The following is a 15146-nucleotide window of genomic DNA, read 5'->3' as shown; positions in this document are numbered from 1 at the left end:
TGCTTAGAAATTAATGAGAGGTATAGGATTGGAATTCACCCCCATTTCTGGTCTATACCTTAGTCACTGCATTCTTCTTCTTCTTCTTCTTTTTTTTTTTAAAGATTTTATTTATTTATTTGACAGAGAGGCAGCGAGAGAGGGAACACAAGCAGCGGGAGTAGGAGAAGGAGAAGCAGGCTTCCCGCTGAGCAGGGAGCCCGATGCAGGGCTCGATCCCAGAACGCTTGGATCATGACCTGAGCTGAAGGCAGACGCTTAACGACTGAGCCACCCAGGCACCCCCACTGCATTCTTCTGAAAGCTTGGAGGGCATTAAGCAGCCTTGAACTCCAGGGTCAGTTCTTCATGTTTTGAAGTAACAGTATCACTAGACTGGTCAGCATTCCTTTTTAAAGAATTCAGCCATGATTATGGGAAAATCAGTGTGCTTGGTGCTGAGGTGGGGGAAGGTAGCCATTTGGTTGTTCCAGTCACCCTCCAAATAGCCACCTCTCAAGACTGACAGTCTGATTGTTTTCTTGTAACAGCTCAATTAAATGCATTTAATCTCCCATTACATGAATCTACAGAGAGGACTATGTTGAAAGCATGGCAAAAGGGTTGTATACAGCCTTGCATATATCAAAGAGGATATCATGTACCAGGTCTGCTTGGGGTTGTCCACAAAGATGGTACTGTCTCTGAGCTGAGTAACCAACCAGAGGGTCAAAGAAAACATAAGAAAAGGATACTGTACTAATATCTATGTGTAAGGCCTCTAACCTCTTGCCTTTCTTACTATGCATGTCCCTATGGGACAACATGTCTGAGAAGGCCTAGGTACAAAACCATTCCAGTCTTTACTGAAACACTTTGCAAACAAAAATATAAGATGTTTAAATACATTTGGATTCAAATAAATCTGAATACACATGCCCCAAATTTTATATTGGACATAAGTATACTAAAAATATTATTAGTTCTTTCTCTGGTATGAATAATTGGGTGTTATGCATTTTGCCTGACAACCCTATTTACTGAGCACTTAATATGTGCAATGTAGGAAATTTTGCTTTGAGGATACAAGGAAAAGTTCCTGGAGGAATTTATCAACTAGTAAAAGGGATGATAGGTATACCAAGAATAGAAAATGTAAAGTGACCCATCCTCTAAGAAGAGAGCAATGTAAGCAAAGGAGGGGGAAGGAGACAGTTCAAATAGGGCTATTGAAGAATTAGCAAGTGATAGGAAGAAGTGTTTGGAATGGAATTTGAAGTAGTAAAGGATCATGAGTTTCATTTCCCTGTTTCGTACACCTGAGTAGGCATCTCATTGCTGTGGGGTTTTGGGTTTGTTTTTTTTTAAGATTTAATTTATTTATTTGACAGAGAGAGCATGCACACACAAGTATAAGCAGGGGGAGAGGAAGAGGGAGAAGCAGACTTGCTACTGAGCAGGCAGCCCAGCGCGGGGCTTGATCCCAGAACCCTGAGATCAGAATGCGAGCCAAAGGCAGACGCTTAATCAACTGAGCCACCAAGGTGCCCCTTATTGCTGGGAGTCCATACATGTATCATTTTCCCCTTTTTAAAAAATTATTATTATTTACATATGCCACTGCTGCCAAAACCTAGTATAATGGAGCACAGAACAACGAAATGCTTTTGCACTGACATTCCTGGCAACCCAGGCAAGCACAGTGGGTGACCCAACTCTCCCTCCTTAACCAAAGAAAGAATTCAAATTTATCAAACTAACCCCTGTTTTCCTTATTCTGAGCCCAGAGAAATTTGCTTGTTGAGATATTTGCTTCTAAGTTTGTTTGTTGGTTTTTTTTAAAGGGCATTGGCATACATAATTGTTCCTGGCCTCTAGAGTGATATAAGGCAAAAAACTACAGCACATCCTACATTGTGGGACACTAAGTAACAATCGAGGGCACAAAGCCATGCACACATGCGTACATGTCAACACACACTGCATGTCCAGGTACATTACTTTACCCACATCCAGGACTCTCTTTCACAGGGACTTGGATGCTGGGAACTCTGCCACCTTATGCAAGATCCTTCAAGCCTAATTTGGTTCAGGGTTCATCATTTAAGGTGGTAATGATTCCACCTGTATTCTTGTTCAGAAAAAGGGAACAAGACATTTCCATAATGTTGCGTTTTCTTTTTAAAAGTTCCACTCCTGGCAGTGAACAGGTTAGCAATGGGTTAAAAGCAAAGCAGCAACTGTCCCTCCAGCTCTCCCTTCTGGCCCTGGGGTGATGCAGGGCACCTGACACAGTCAGAGAACGAAGAAATGATCTGGCCAGGCAGACACTGGAAAATAAATGTAGCCCTGACAATATGCGTTGATTAAGTACTTGAATGACAATAGAACATGACAATGACAAATGCAGGCTACCACCACCGGAGTCATTAATATAGCAGAAACACTAATTTTTATAAATCTTTAAACTTCCCGGTTGGTGGCATCTGCATTTCTTTGCCTACTCTTTCCACAGCGGAGCTGACATCAAGTCAGCTTCATTTTCCATTTCCACCCAGGAAGTTAAGAAAAAGGTCTACATTCTTGATCTCTGATTAGCCACTGAAAATGAGGTTTAAACAAGAGATGGATGGCCTGGGGTACTTGGTCTCAGGGGCTGATGACAGGACATCACTGAAATGCTCCTCCAGTGGAGACAGTGGCTTCGGTGCTCAACAATGGAGCAAGTATTTATGTGGGAAGGGAACAAATGAAGGGAAACCAGTCTCTGCAAAGATGTTTCCCCCCTCTCATCTTGGTAGCTAAAATTATTTACTACTCTAGCTCGAAGGGACTTGGAGACTGTCTGATCCAATCCACTCATTTTACAGATGATTAAATTAAGAACCAGAAACCAAGACACGCCTTACTTAGGGCTGTATTTCTGACTAGAATCTGGTCGTCTGATCCCCATTTCATGATTCCTATCACATCCTGCAACAGCAGTGTAGAGCGTATCAAGATGCCTAGCTCCACCCAGCCAAGTCACTAGCTTTTGATCTTTAAACCCTCTTCAGTGTAATCCATGTATCTCATTCTCTTCCTGACACACATCTCCCCTAATTGCTACTGCATCACACCCAACCACCATGCCTGTGTTACCCAGAAGATTCCAGCACAGGAGCCATTAGCACCTTGCATGCGCCTCTGAGCAGCTGCACTACGGTTTCATTGTACATGCTAAAAAAATGTCACCAGGAGAGCCACTTACCCATATCCAGCTGCATACGTGTGCTCCAGCATGGCACGAAATCTTCCTGGCCTTCCCCAACCTTATCTCCCCTCCCTAATAATCCCAGGAGTGCTCCGTGTGGGATTTAACAGGCAACACTGATTTTCTATTATTTCAATGTGTATTTCATGTTCTTAACTATAGTGTAATGAATTCAACTTTTGTGGCTTCCTTACATTTATAGTGAAGTGTCACAGGGACTTAAAACCATTTCATCTTCTATAGATGAAACATGTAAGGAACTGAGAAGAAAAGCTTGGAATCTGTACACTTTTCAGAACCTGAAAGTAGACAAGTCATAGAGGATAGTAAAATCATGTGCAGCCATGCAGGCCTCAGGCTATCCAGTGGAACAAAACAAAATTTCAGGGATGTACACAAATATATAGTCAGTGGAGAGAAAACAAAAAAGAATATGATTGTGCCTGTTCAAAAAAATCAACCCCTTGATAAAAATGCCCCCAAACCACCGCCCCCCTGAAATCAACTTTGTATTCTAAAGAGAATTTGAAGAACAAACAACTTGAATCTTTGATATATGGATTCAATAAATTCCATTTTTCTCCCAGGAAGAACAAAGGTCCATTAGTTATAGAACCACACTAGAACATAAGAAATATGGGGAGACATTAAGAGAGCAAGAGAGAGACTGGAAGGGGGCGGGGGAAAGTCTAGTGCTTGACGGATCTTGATGTTCATCTATCTTTCATTTGTTTCTGTAGAGTTTCTTCATTACCCTGATACAGAGAGCCTCCTTATCTATTTAGACACATACAACTTTTAAAATAAAATCAGCAAAAACTTTGAAAGACATTCTTCCTTGGTGTACTTTAAAGAAGTTCAGGTACAACATTTGATTTGCCACATCCACCACACCCAGGAGAAGGTCAAGCAGGTGACCTTACTCTGCAAGTGAGAATGGTTCAGCTCTAGTGTTCAGCTGATTTTCCTACCCTGGCAACCTTGAAACTCTAGGTCAACAATGATATAAGGCCCAAGCTACTTTTGGTCTGCAGAAGGCACCTCAAAAAGCTTAAGAGAAACAGAGTCTTCTATCAACACCTTAATTAATACTCAGAACTAATTTTTAAGTCCTTCGAACTCGATCTGGTACAAAACTGTCACATGACTTTCTGAGGAGCCAGCGCTGCTGACGGACATAGCCTGGCTCCCATCACTCTCTGGAGCTCCATCCCTTCAAAGCTAACAGGCTCGTGTCTCATCTGACTCCCCGTATCAGAAAACCACGTTTGAGTCTTCAAGTCCTCATGTAGACTCATCCCTTAATTAATTCTCCCAGCATGCCTGACATCATCACCTCTTGGGAAGGCTTCCATGGTATCAAAGCCCTGAAAGAGCTATTGGAGTTTCAAGTAGGGCTCTGCAGCCTGGCTCTCAACAAGGTGGCCACATGGCAGTTCCTAAGCAGCAGGTGACCAGGGGCCTGGGAACCACCTTATGATCGCCCTGTTAGAGGGAGCAATGACTCCTTGGTAGGCCATCTGCATGGGAGATGAGCCACAGCAGACGGCCTCCTGACAGAGAGCCACTGGGAGGCAGCATCTGCCAAAGGAACCAGCTAACAGCTGCAGGCCCCATTAAGTAGAAGTCTCTGGAGATTTTCCTACTCTGACAAGGAGAAATCATACAACAAAAATACACACAAGAGTCATCTTCTAATTAGAGCACCTAGATACCAACAAAATATCCAGACATAAATGGACCTAGGAGCGGTGAAGACAGCAGTGGTTTTAAAGGCTACTTCAAAGCCGGCACTCTCACCAGGAAGAAGATACTAAAGGAGTTGCCTCTTCATTGCCTAGCAACCCAGAAGAATGGGTAGACAGCCTCCAGTTTCATCAACTATTGTTGATGAACTACACAATTTTACAAGTTCTAAAACAAAACAGTAAACCAAACTAAAACAATGCCTGCTCCCAGTTATATGTTTCCAGCCTGGAGATTTTTTTAAACATTGACAAATATCAAAACAAACAGAAATAGTTAGTTTTTAAACGGGTACAACCTTAAGTGAGAATTATCTGTGGATATGGGGTTTTCTCTCTGTTGGCCAAAAGCCAAGAACCCAAACTGAGAGCATCACAGAAAAGCACCATTTACAACAACTGTAAATGTCTTTGCTCTTTAAGAGTTTCAAATGTTGCCATATTTCAAAATATTAACATTTTATATATCCTTCAGGGTCTGGTTAAGTCCAACTCAGCCTACCCAATGCTCAGTCCCCAATACAATCACACGCCCAGGTCCCCACCTCCCATCCTCCTCTGAAGCTCCCATGAGCTTTGACTCCACTGCTGGGCAATTCCACCAAAGGCACCAGAAGTCCCCTCATTCTTACACAGTTCAGCTCCGCTCTCCCCACCTCTATCTTAAATGACCCCCAACCAGGCCTCTCCGCTATGTTCTGTGGAAATACCATTCCTGGTACACCCATTTCCCTGGTGTCTTAACTTTTCCTCAAACATGCAGACAGGCTTCACTTTAGATTCTTGACGTCAGACCTTAAATCAGTTGTCAATGCTTCCAAACAATCCTACTACATTTATAGATCCCTTCCTATTCTCCAAGACCCTATGACTTCCTTCTCTACTTCACACCATATAACCCTCCTGACCACTCCACAGGGGTCTCATAATGCATTGACAAAAGTGAAGCCACCAAATCTATTGAACTACCTACTTTTTATTAAGCAAATTTATTGAAAACAGCGATATTGAAAGGGGACATTAAAACATGAAACTTCTTACTCTCCAGATACATGTAGATTCACATGTAGTAGGATGAAACAGTACACAGAGATCCCAGGTACATTCTACACAGTCTTCCTCAATGGTAACACCTTGCAAGACTACAGCATACTATAACCATCAGTAGAATGACACCAACATGGTCAAGATCTAGAACGTGTCCATCCCCAGAGGATCTCTCATGTCACCCAATTACAGTAACACTTACTTCCCTCCCACCTCCCTCTTCTTAATCCCTGGCAACCACTCACCAGTGGATTTCTACAACTGTATCATTTCAAGAATGGCATATACAAATGGAATTAAACAGCATGCTTTTTTTATACAGTCTAATTCTCTGGAGATTCACCCAGGCTGTCATCCCCATCAACAGTTCATTCCTTTTTATTGCTGAATAGTATTCCATGATACAGATGTACCTAGACTACCGGCTTTTGCTCCCTTTTGCTCCTCCCTCCTCCTATTCCAAGGGAGGAAGTGCCCCTTCTCCTATAAAAAAGCCAACCTTCTTACATGTGCTGCAGATACGTTGCTGGGTTCCTCCCAAAGTACTTCCCTTTGGCTATCATCTCTTTCTTCAGTAGCACGCCAACCTAACAAACACGCTCACATGCACCCACACTAAGAGGTCTCCTTCTGATCCTTCATACCCTTCCAGCTCCCACCCACGTCTCTAGCCTCCTTCCCAGCACCACTTCTCAAAAGAGTTATCTACACTCAACTATCAACCAGTTAGCTACCTCTCATCCCTTAACTACTGTTTGCTCTTAACCCACTCCATTCTGGCTTCTTTCCGCACCTCACTACTCTCCCCAAGGTAACCAGGGACAGTATTGTTGAATTGAAAGACAATTCCTTATCATCATCTTCCTCTTGGCGATGGAGCCAATCCTTTCCTTCCCAAAATACAATTCTCTCCCTTTCTGTGATTCCACAGTCCTGACAGTATGTCAATTCACAAGTCTTACAGGTTTTCAATTTTAGCATACTGAAAACTGAATTTATCCCATTTTCTTATTAAAACCTACTTCTCTCTCAGGCCAAGTGCCATGTTGCCATTGCCTCTTATGTAGTTATATACAGAGGCAACGGCCCGGCAAGGACCACTCTAGGGCCCTCCAAGAGCGGCACCAGGCTGATGTTTGGCTGTGACCATGTGACAGAATCTTGACAGAAAAAATGTGAATGGACAACAAGAATATGTCTCTTCCAGGCTGGGACTTCTAAGAAGTTGGAAAGCTTTCACCTCTGTTTTTCCACTTCTCTCAGCTGGAAGCACTGCGTCTTACAGCCACAAGGAAAAATAAAACCAGAAAATGGAAGGAGCGTGGGTCCCTGATTCACCATGAGGAAGACAGCTGCCTGCTAACCAGCAACTCATACATGAGCAAGAAATAAATGAGTATTGTGCTAAGCCACTGATATGTTCTCGTTTACTTGTTATAGCATTCCAACACACATCATTTTATCTTGGCATTCTTTTGATGGAATTATGAAAATAAAGAAATCTGGGGTATCAAGGAGATTTAGGAGCAAAATTTACTAAGTATCAAGGCTACCCAGAAAAAAGCCTTATTTTATCTAAATTCACTTTAATCTCAATTCTTTGTCTCGACTACTAAGCTAAGGAGGCGTCTACGATGAGAAACCCGTTAAGCTCTACACAGCATTGAAACACAAAAGCCTCCAGGTTAATTTTAAAGAAAAAAATGTTTTCTAGGATTGTGCTGTTTATTTTTCCCTTTCCCTCTTGAAGTAAAATTCCCTCTGAAATGCTTTTAAAAATTTTTCAGATGTCATTCCAAACTGATTACCACAATCTAAGAAAGAAAAAGTCTCAATATTTCCCCCAACATAGAACGAACACCAGATCCTACTGTGTTAGAAATTCCAGTTTATACTATCCACAAAGTTGGTTTATTATCATTAAATGCGAGTTACAAACATGTACAGATTCTTCTTTGTTTTACATTCCAAACAAGCCACTATGTTTTGAAAACCACAATTTTCTTCATAAGGAAAAGGATCACACCTTTTCTGACTGTTAGGGCTGCAACATACATCCCAGTTGTGAAATTCAGGACCAGGATTCAGGGCATTCCTTCGTCTATCAAGAAGCCAGGACTCAAGGCTGAGGTTCTCTCCTTCTCTGTGCAGCTTCCTTGCTGAGAACTGTCAGGCACCTTACCACATATTTATGAATTGACTTAGGGGTCTGCTAATGATTACTCCTCTTACTCATTAGGGGGCTCCAGAGCTCAGTCAGTGTTTACAGCATGCTTCTGGGTGCCTATTTAGCAAGCTGCAGGCCACGAAGACAGAAAATATCATTTGCCTCCAAAAAAAAAAAAATTTTTTTTCAGGCAGCATTGGACGTAATAAGCTCTGGGTTTGTTGTTTAAATGCTAGCCCTGTAAAAAGGGTACTGATGGTTTTTTTTCTTTAATCTAATAACTTTAAGTTACCCCAGTTTTAGGGAAGAAATTGCCAAAAGTTAAACTACGGCTATCTGTGCATGGTGGAGGTAAGGGCTTCTCGCTTTTTGCCCCCCTTCATTTTCTAACTTGTCTACACTAAACAGACATCACTGTTATAATAAAAAATAGGCACATGCAAATATTCTTATTGTAAGTGATGGTTTAAACTACAGAGACCAATTATGACAAATGGAATTATTGGTCCCAATTCTTTGCTCCCCTGCAGTAGCATTATATATCTGCACCTTTGTCAAGGTATTACCTGGGTAGAACATGCTTCCGCCCCTTGACTCTGGGCTTGACAATGTGTCTTGCTTTGGCCAATAGAAAATTTGCCAGACGTAAAGCTCACAGAGGCTTGAAACGTGCCGGAGCTGATGGACATGCACTCTCACGCTCCTGTCTTTTACCAGAATGTAATGCCTTGGATAGCTGCTGGTCCAAGAAAGAAGACAGACACGTGGAGCTAATCTGGACCCAAACAGCATCCTAGAACCAATCCCAGCAGAGCTCAGACTAAATTATCCAAAACCCAGCTGACCCGCAGCCATGTGAGTAAGAAAGAAACACTTGTCTGCCAATGAAATTTTGTAGTTATACAATACTATTATCACCAACTGATAAACCAACTACTGCCACCAAAAAACTCAGTGGCAAAAAAATGTCTTGTGGATTGAGTTGCAGGGTGTAAAAAAAGGCCATAGCATCCTTCATGTGCCTGTTAATAAGGGAACCCAATCAACCACCATCCCAGTATGAGAAAACTCCTTAGCAGACAGGAATTGTTTTCCTCCACCTTGTTAAACATCCAATTATTTAATCACATTTATAGCAAGTCCTATGAAGCAAGTGATGCCCCCGAGACCATTCAACAATGGGATTTCACATAAAAACATTGTGAGCCTCTGTCAACGTTAAAACCTATTCTTTTACAACATGGTATTTAATATTTACAATTGTCTTCCATTTTATGTGTATACCGTGATATGTGTAGCCAGTATCTTTTGCCAGATATTTAGATGACATGCAATTTTAATTATAATAAATGGTGCTGATCTAAATATAACTAGTGTTATTTCTCCGCACACATTCACAACTATTTCCTTGTGATGAAATCCAAGCAAAAGAATGGCTAGGTTAACAAATGTGCAAACTTCATGGGTTTTACTATAGATCAACTGCACGGTTTTAATTTACTTTTGTAATTAAGGGACAAGGATCCCTATGGATTGAGTCAGCCCTGGCTTCCAAATGAAATAAAGTTTCCCACATAGGATTCACTCCAAATAATCCTACCAGAGTTTACTAAGTACTTTCTGTATTAGGAACAGTGCAGTGGTTACAAGGATGGACTCTGGAGCCACAGCACTCAGGTTCAAGTCTTGGCTCTGCTGTTCGTGAACACCACGATCTTGTGCCGTTCAAACTATTTGTTCCTCAGTGTTCTCATCTGTAAAATGGGGATAAGACTGCCTCCCTCCCAAGTGGATAAATATGGTAAGAACTAAGTAAGTCAGTAAATGTAATTCCCTGCCAACAGTGCATGTGACATAGTAAGCTCTTAGAGTTAGCTGTCATTATTATTAGTGGTAAGATGAAAACATCACAGATCTTCTTCTCAAAGAGCTGAGTTTAATGAAACTTATCAAGGATAATTCAGTGACAAAAGTTTCCAGCTACAAACCTTCACAAAAAAATTGTTTTAAAGAAAACAGTAGAAAATTGCCAAAGAAAAGACTTTTAGATTAAAATAAGGCTAAGCAAGAGGAAGATGGCTGGTCTTTACCATACAAAATCTATCGGGCACAGACTTCTGATGTTAAAACCAGTTTGACTTAATTAAGTTTAGCAACAAGTATGCTCCAAGGTAAGATCACATGTGATTATTCATAGTTGCCTATAACTAGTGGAAACTATGTTTCTTAAAGATCAGAAAGGAGATTTTCTTTCTGCTCCAACTGGACACTAGCACATTGCCTGACACAAAGTAGAAACTCAGTGGATATGGCACCCAAACTGGTGTTCAGAAGCCCAAGTTCTCCATCAACTGCGATTCAATTCCTGCTGCACATAATAGTAACAGCCACCCGTCACTGGCTAAGTGCTTTGCAAAAATTCTTTCATTAAATCCTCAGCTAAGCTATTTAGGGGACCAGTCAGAATGTTTTCTTCATATTCCAATAAAACTTACAAGCAACTGCTTTTAAAACCAGATTGATTTTCATGAGATTCTTTTACGTTCCCTCTCTCCTAAGGGCTAATAAATATTTTTGAAAATTATTTGACCTAACATTTAATTATCTAAAATGATTGTAGAGCACACTAAATTTTGTAAGAGTAGATATACCAGAGCTATTGAGATTATGAAATGGGAATCAACTTCAGAATTTTTTTTTAAGCTGTAAGCCGAATTGTATGATTCGGCTCATATATCTGCATCAACACCTATACCCTTGCACTGTTTTAAAGCTTTAAGTCAACTCCTCCAGCAAAATTGCAGAGAACCATTATTGCCCCTACTTTTAGTCAAAAATAGTTTAACCAAAGTAAGTAAACTTCCTAAGTGAAATTAGTAAGCAAACTGATGAGTAACCATTAATATTTAATTCTCCCACCTACAAAATAAAGGTTGGACTACCTAATTTTTAGGATCTCCCTGAAAAAAGCAAATAGTCTGAATCTATAAAAGGAAAGCAAAGAAAAATTCCTTAACAAGCATTAAAAGAACATCTGTAACTCAGGCATGGACATTTACTTAAATTTAGTGAAGTACAACAGGTTTTTTGATGAATTTCTTCCCTCTGGCCTGAGGTCAGTTTCACTGTGCATTCCAGCAGTATGCCACAATGGGTCAAATGTTCTAGACTCCACTGAGCCTAATGTCAGAATCATTTCCGTTCCCAGAAATTTCATCTCCAGGATGTCAAAATCTGCAATTCTCAAAAAAAATGTGAGTAACTCAGCTTATTTTTCAGACCATTTAAGAACTGGCAGAGAAGACCATCATGTACAGAGAAAACTCCACTTTAGGGTTTAAAAAACAGTTTCTCTGAGATATTTATATTTAGAGGAAAAAGCACTCGGAATGACTTAAAGTCTAGTAACATGAAAATTTATATGGTGTGTTATTAAAAATTTCTTAAATATCTTAAGTTTTCTATCTTTCAAGTCATTACAAGGGATTTTTGGGTTCTCTGTATTTGAAAAGTTTTTAAATTAATTTTTACAACATGATGAAAAAGTGCACGAAAGAAAAAAAAAAGGATGAAAGATTTGAAGAGACACTTCACGGAAGATAATCGAATGTCCAACAAGCACATGAAAAGATGTTCAACATCATTTAGTCGTCAAGAAAATAAAAATTAAATCCACCATCTGACAGGACTATCTACCCATTAAAATGGCTAAAATTAAAAAGGCTGGCAATACCACAAGTTGGCAATGGCGCAGAGCAATTAGATCGTTCATCTGTTGCTGGTGGGAATGTAAAGACGGTACAATTTTGGAAACAGTTTGGCAGTTTCTCATCAAGTTCAATATACACTACTGATACATGCACCAACATAGAAGAATCTTAAAAACATACTGAGCGAAAGGCGCCAGACACAAGAGAACGTGTACTGTTTGATTCCATTCATGTTATAACTTTCAGCTAAACCGAAGCTGCAGTGACAAAAAGAAGATATCTGGTTGCCTGGGGCCAAGAAAGGAGGCGTGGGAGTGAGAAACACAAGATCAGGGCCGAGGAACCATTCAGTATCTCGACTGTGGTGGTGGCCATGCGGCAGTATACATTTGCCAAAATCCATACACATGGACACTTAAAATGGGTCCATTTTATTGTATGTAAATTTTATTTCAGTAAGAAACTTCATTCCTACAATCCTCCATTTTACTGCTGTCTGGATTGGATCAGCTTTTACCAAACAGTCTGCAGAGGGGTGGGCCCACTCTGAAGCAGGCCGGTTTTCACACGTGGGACTCCCGCACCTGTCAGCACCTGCTGGTGGGTCCATGCGGGTCCTCCTCTATCACGTCTGCCCCTCAGGACTCACCTGTCAGAGCCCCTCCCAGGCTGCCCCGCCGCAGCTCTCGACCGTCCTCACTCAGCTGTCTTTTAAACTTCAGGGACTTTGCAGGGACAGAAGTCACATCTGGGTTGCTGCATTTCCGAAATGGCATGGGTGGTGGGGAGAGTATGTGGTCAAGCTGCAGAGAGAAAGACAGGGGCGTCACTCACTGAGGACACTGCCAACACAGCCAGCATGCAACACCAGCCCATCCGGTGAACACCAACCCGTCCGGTGCTCTTCTTTTCTTATCCTTCTCTAAATCCCTCCCGCCCAAGCCTCCTGCTCATTTGGTTACTTTAGACCATTCAGGGTTTCACTGTCATGTCCTGTATCTGAAAAACATTCTGGCTTACTGCAAAATCTCAATGGCAATGATTTTTAAGCTGTGGGTCACAACAAACTACTGGGTCAGGAAATCAAGTTTCGTAGATCTAAGCAATATTTTTTTTTAATACAGTAGAAGCTGTTAGAGTCCAACGAAGGAAAGAAAAGGACTGTTTCATGAAATGTCTGATAAAGCTATACGTGTGCATGTGTCCTGAGTCACTGTGTCAAATATACATCTTTCCGTGGGCCGTGAGCTTTTTAAAAAATAAATAATATTGCTCTATAGAGAATCAATAGATCACTGCTTCAGTTGTTCACAAAAGAAAATCCACAAGCTTCTGGTGCTCAGAAATACACGCAGGGAAGGGCAATTTCTAAGCACCAGAGCCCTTAATGCAAATCAATACATCCCTCTATCACTTTATAGCTTTTTAAAAGAAAATCTGTCACCAGAATCAGAGAAACTACAACCACTTCAAGCAACAGCTTTCTACAAAAGAATCCCTTGTGTCGCAACACTTATTTCAAGATCTGTCCTCCTTTTCTAAGACCTTTCATACTTGAATAGGGCCACATCTTCTAAAATGTTCACCTTCAAAGTATAGATGCATATATATGTGTCTAGATGGTTATTAAGGACAAAAATATTCACATGCACATATCTATATCCAGAGAGTTATTAAGAACAAGAAAGAAGTACAAAAGGTATTCATGGAAATTCCAAATGTCACAGAAAATTTGTAGAAATTTAAATTCAGACAAGACTTCAGTAGCACTGCTCAAATCTGGGCATTTTTAAGGATGCTTCATCGAGACTTGTTTTGTTCAGTTTTGTTTTGTTTTGTTTTCCTGGGCAGAGAGAAGGATACCTGGTTATACCTGTCTCCATTTTTTTCAGATTAAGACTATCAGGGATATATTTTATAGGAAAACAAAATTTAGGGGCAAAATCATCCATTTGTCCGTCTCTGTACTGAAGCATATTCAAAAGCCATTGCACAAAAAGAAATTTAACCAGTGAGTAACTCCTCCCAAGTGCACTGAGATGGAACAGACCTCACTGGCTGGGCTATTACAAGATGTCAACTCTCCCCCAAGCTCACTGTATTCATTAGTAACACTGAAGAGCTAGATTTCAAGCACTGGTCAAGAAGTACTGCCTCAAATTCATGGCCTATCAGTTATTTACTGCATTTCATTGCCACTTAGCATTCTTGTGAAAGGTCCCCCCAAAATTTGCAATCCATCCCCTCCGGGATCAAGCCAGATCAGTAGGGAAAAGGGATTCCAGATTGCACTCTTGGAAGTCTGCTGTTCATTACAACACTGTCCTACTTAGGAGGACCTCCAAGAAGGAATTGTATCTAATTTTAGACACCTTGGCCTTAAACCTTATGGACACCAAATTGGAGCAAGGGAACCCTGGTCAGTGACACATCAGCTACTGGAAAATGCAATCGGTGGTCTAAATGCAGTCTGATTATTACACAATGTAGAGGTTGTTTTTGCTTCCTTCTTGGCTCCATTTTATGCCCTTAACCCAGTTCTTTTTTTTTCTTTTTCCCTGCCAATTCTTCAAATATTTTTAATTTTAAAGTACGCTCCACACCCAACGTGGGGCTAAAACTCACAACACCAAGATCAAGCATGCTCTACCAAGTGAACCAGCCAGGCGCCCCTCCTTGCCAATATTTTTTTTAATTTGAAAATTTTCAGAACAAAATTTACAACAACAAAAAAGTTTTAAGGAGAGTACAATGTGGTCCCTTATTCCCATGACCCCGGTGAACAGTTAACCTTTGCCATACTTTTTTGCTCTCTCTTTCTCTCTCTTTTCCTCCCATCCCCACACAGTGGAGAGTTCCTTGCAGACATTATGGATCTCCCCCCCTCAAAACTTCAGCAGGCCTCTGCTAAGGTCAAGGACATTCTCTTCAATTCTCCTACCCTGTATTGTATGTAGCCTTTTACGATGTCTCAAGTCTTTTGTTACCAACTTAAATTATGAATAGTACGGAAAAGGTAAAATAAGATTCTATCATGTAGACTTAATATTAGAAATTTGCTCTTTTGCATTAAAAGGAAAACTTGCAGCCACAAGGTGGCAATGTGCCCCAGACATTCAACAAAACGTTCCCTAACAGCTTGCTACCAGGTCCTCTAAATGCACCAAGAACCCCTCAGAGTATCTGAGTGACTTCAACTCCATTCCACTTAGTTATCTTCTCCTAATTACTAGTGGCAGCTGTGT

The 15146-nt window shown here is 40.9% G+C and overlaps 1 protein-coding gene across 8 annotated transcripts in view; it reads right to left on the bottom strand.

Moving 5' to 3' along the window:
* MAST4 (microtubule associated serine/threonine kinase family member 4) overlaps window positions 1-15146 on the bottom strand; it is a 535574-nt gene that overhangs the window by 378716 nt on the left and 141712 nt on the right. For all 8 annotated transcript variants that reach the window (XM_044384142.3, XM_057307021.1, XM_044384143.3 and 5 more), the window contains exon 2: window positions 12551-12704. In XM_044384142.3, coding sequence (XP_044240077.3) covers window positions 12551-12704 — 154 coding nt within the window. The remainder of the gene's footprint in view (window positions 1-12550; window positions 12705-15146) is intronic.

The sequence above is a fragment of the Ursus arctos genome, unplaced genomic scaffold (genome assembly GCF_023065955.2).
Source record: "Ursus arctos isolate Adak ecotype North America unplaced genomic scaffold, UrsArc2.0 scaffold_5, whole genome shotgun sequence".
NCBI lineage: Eukaryota > Metazoa > Chordata > Mammalia > Carnivora > Ursidae > Ursus > Ursus arctos.
This window is presented reverse-complemented; position numbering and strand designations above follow the sequence as displayed.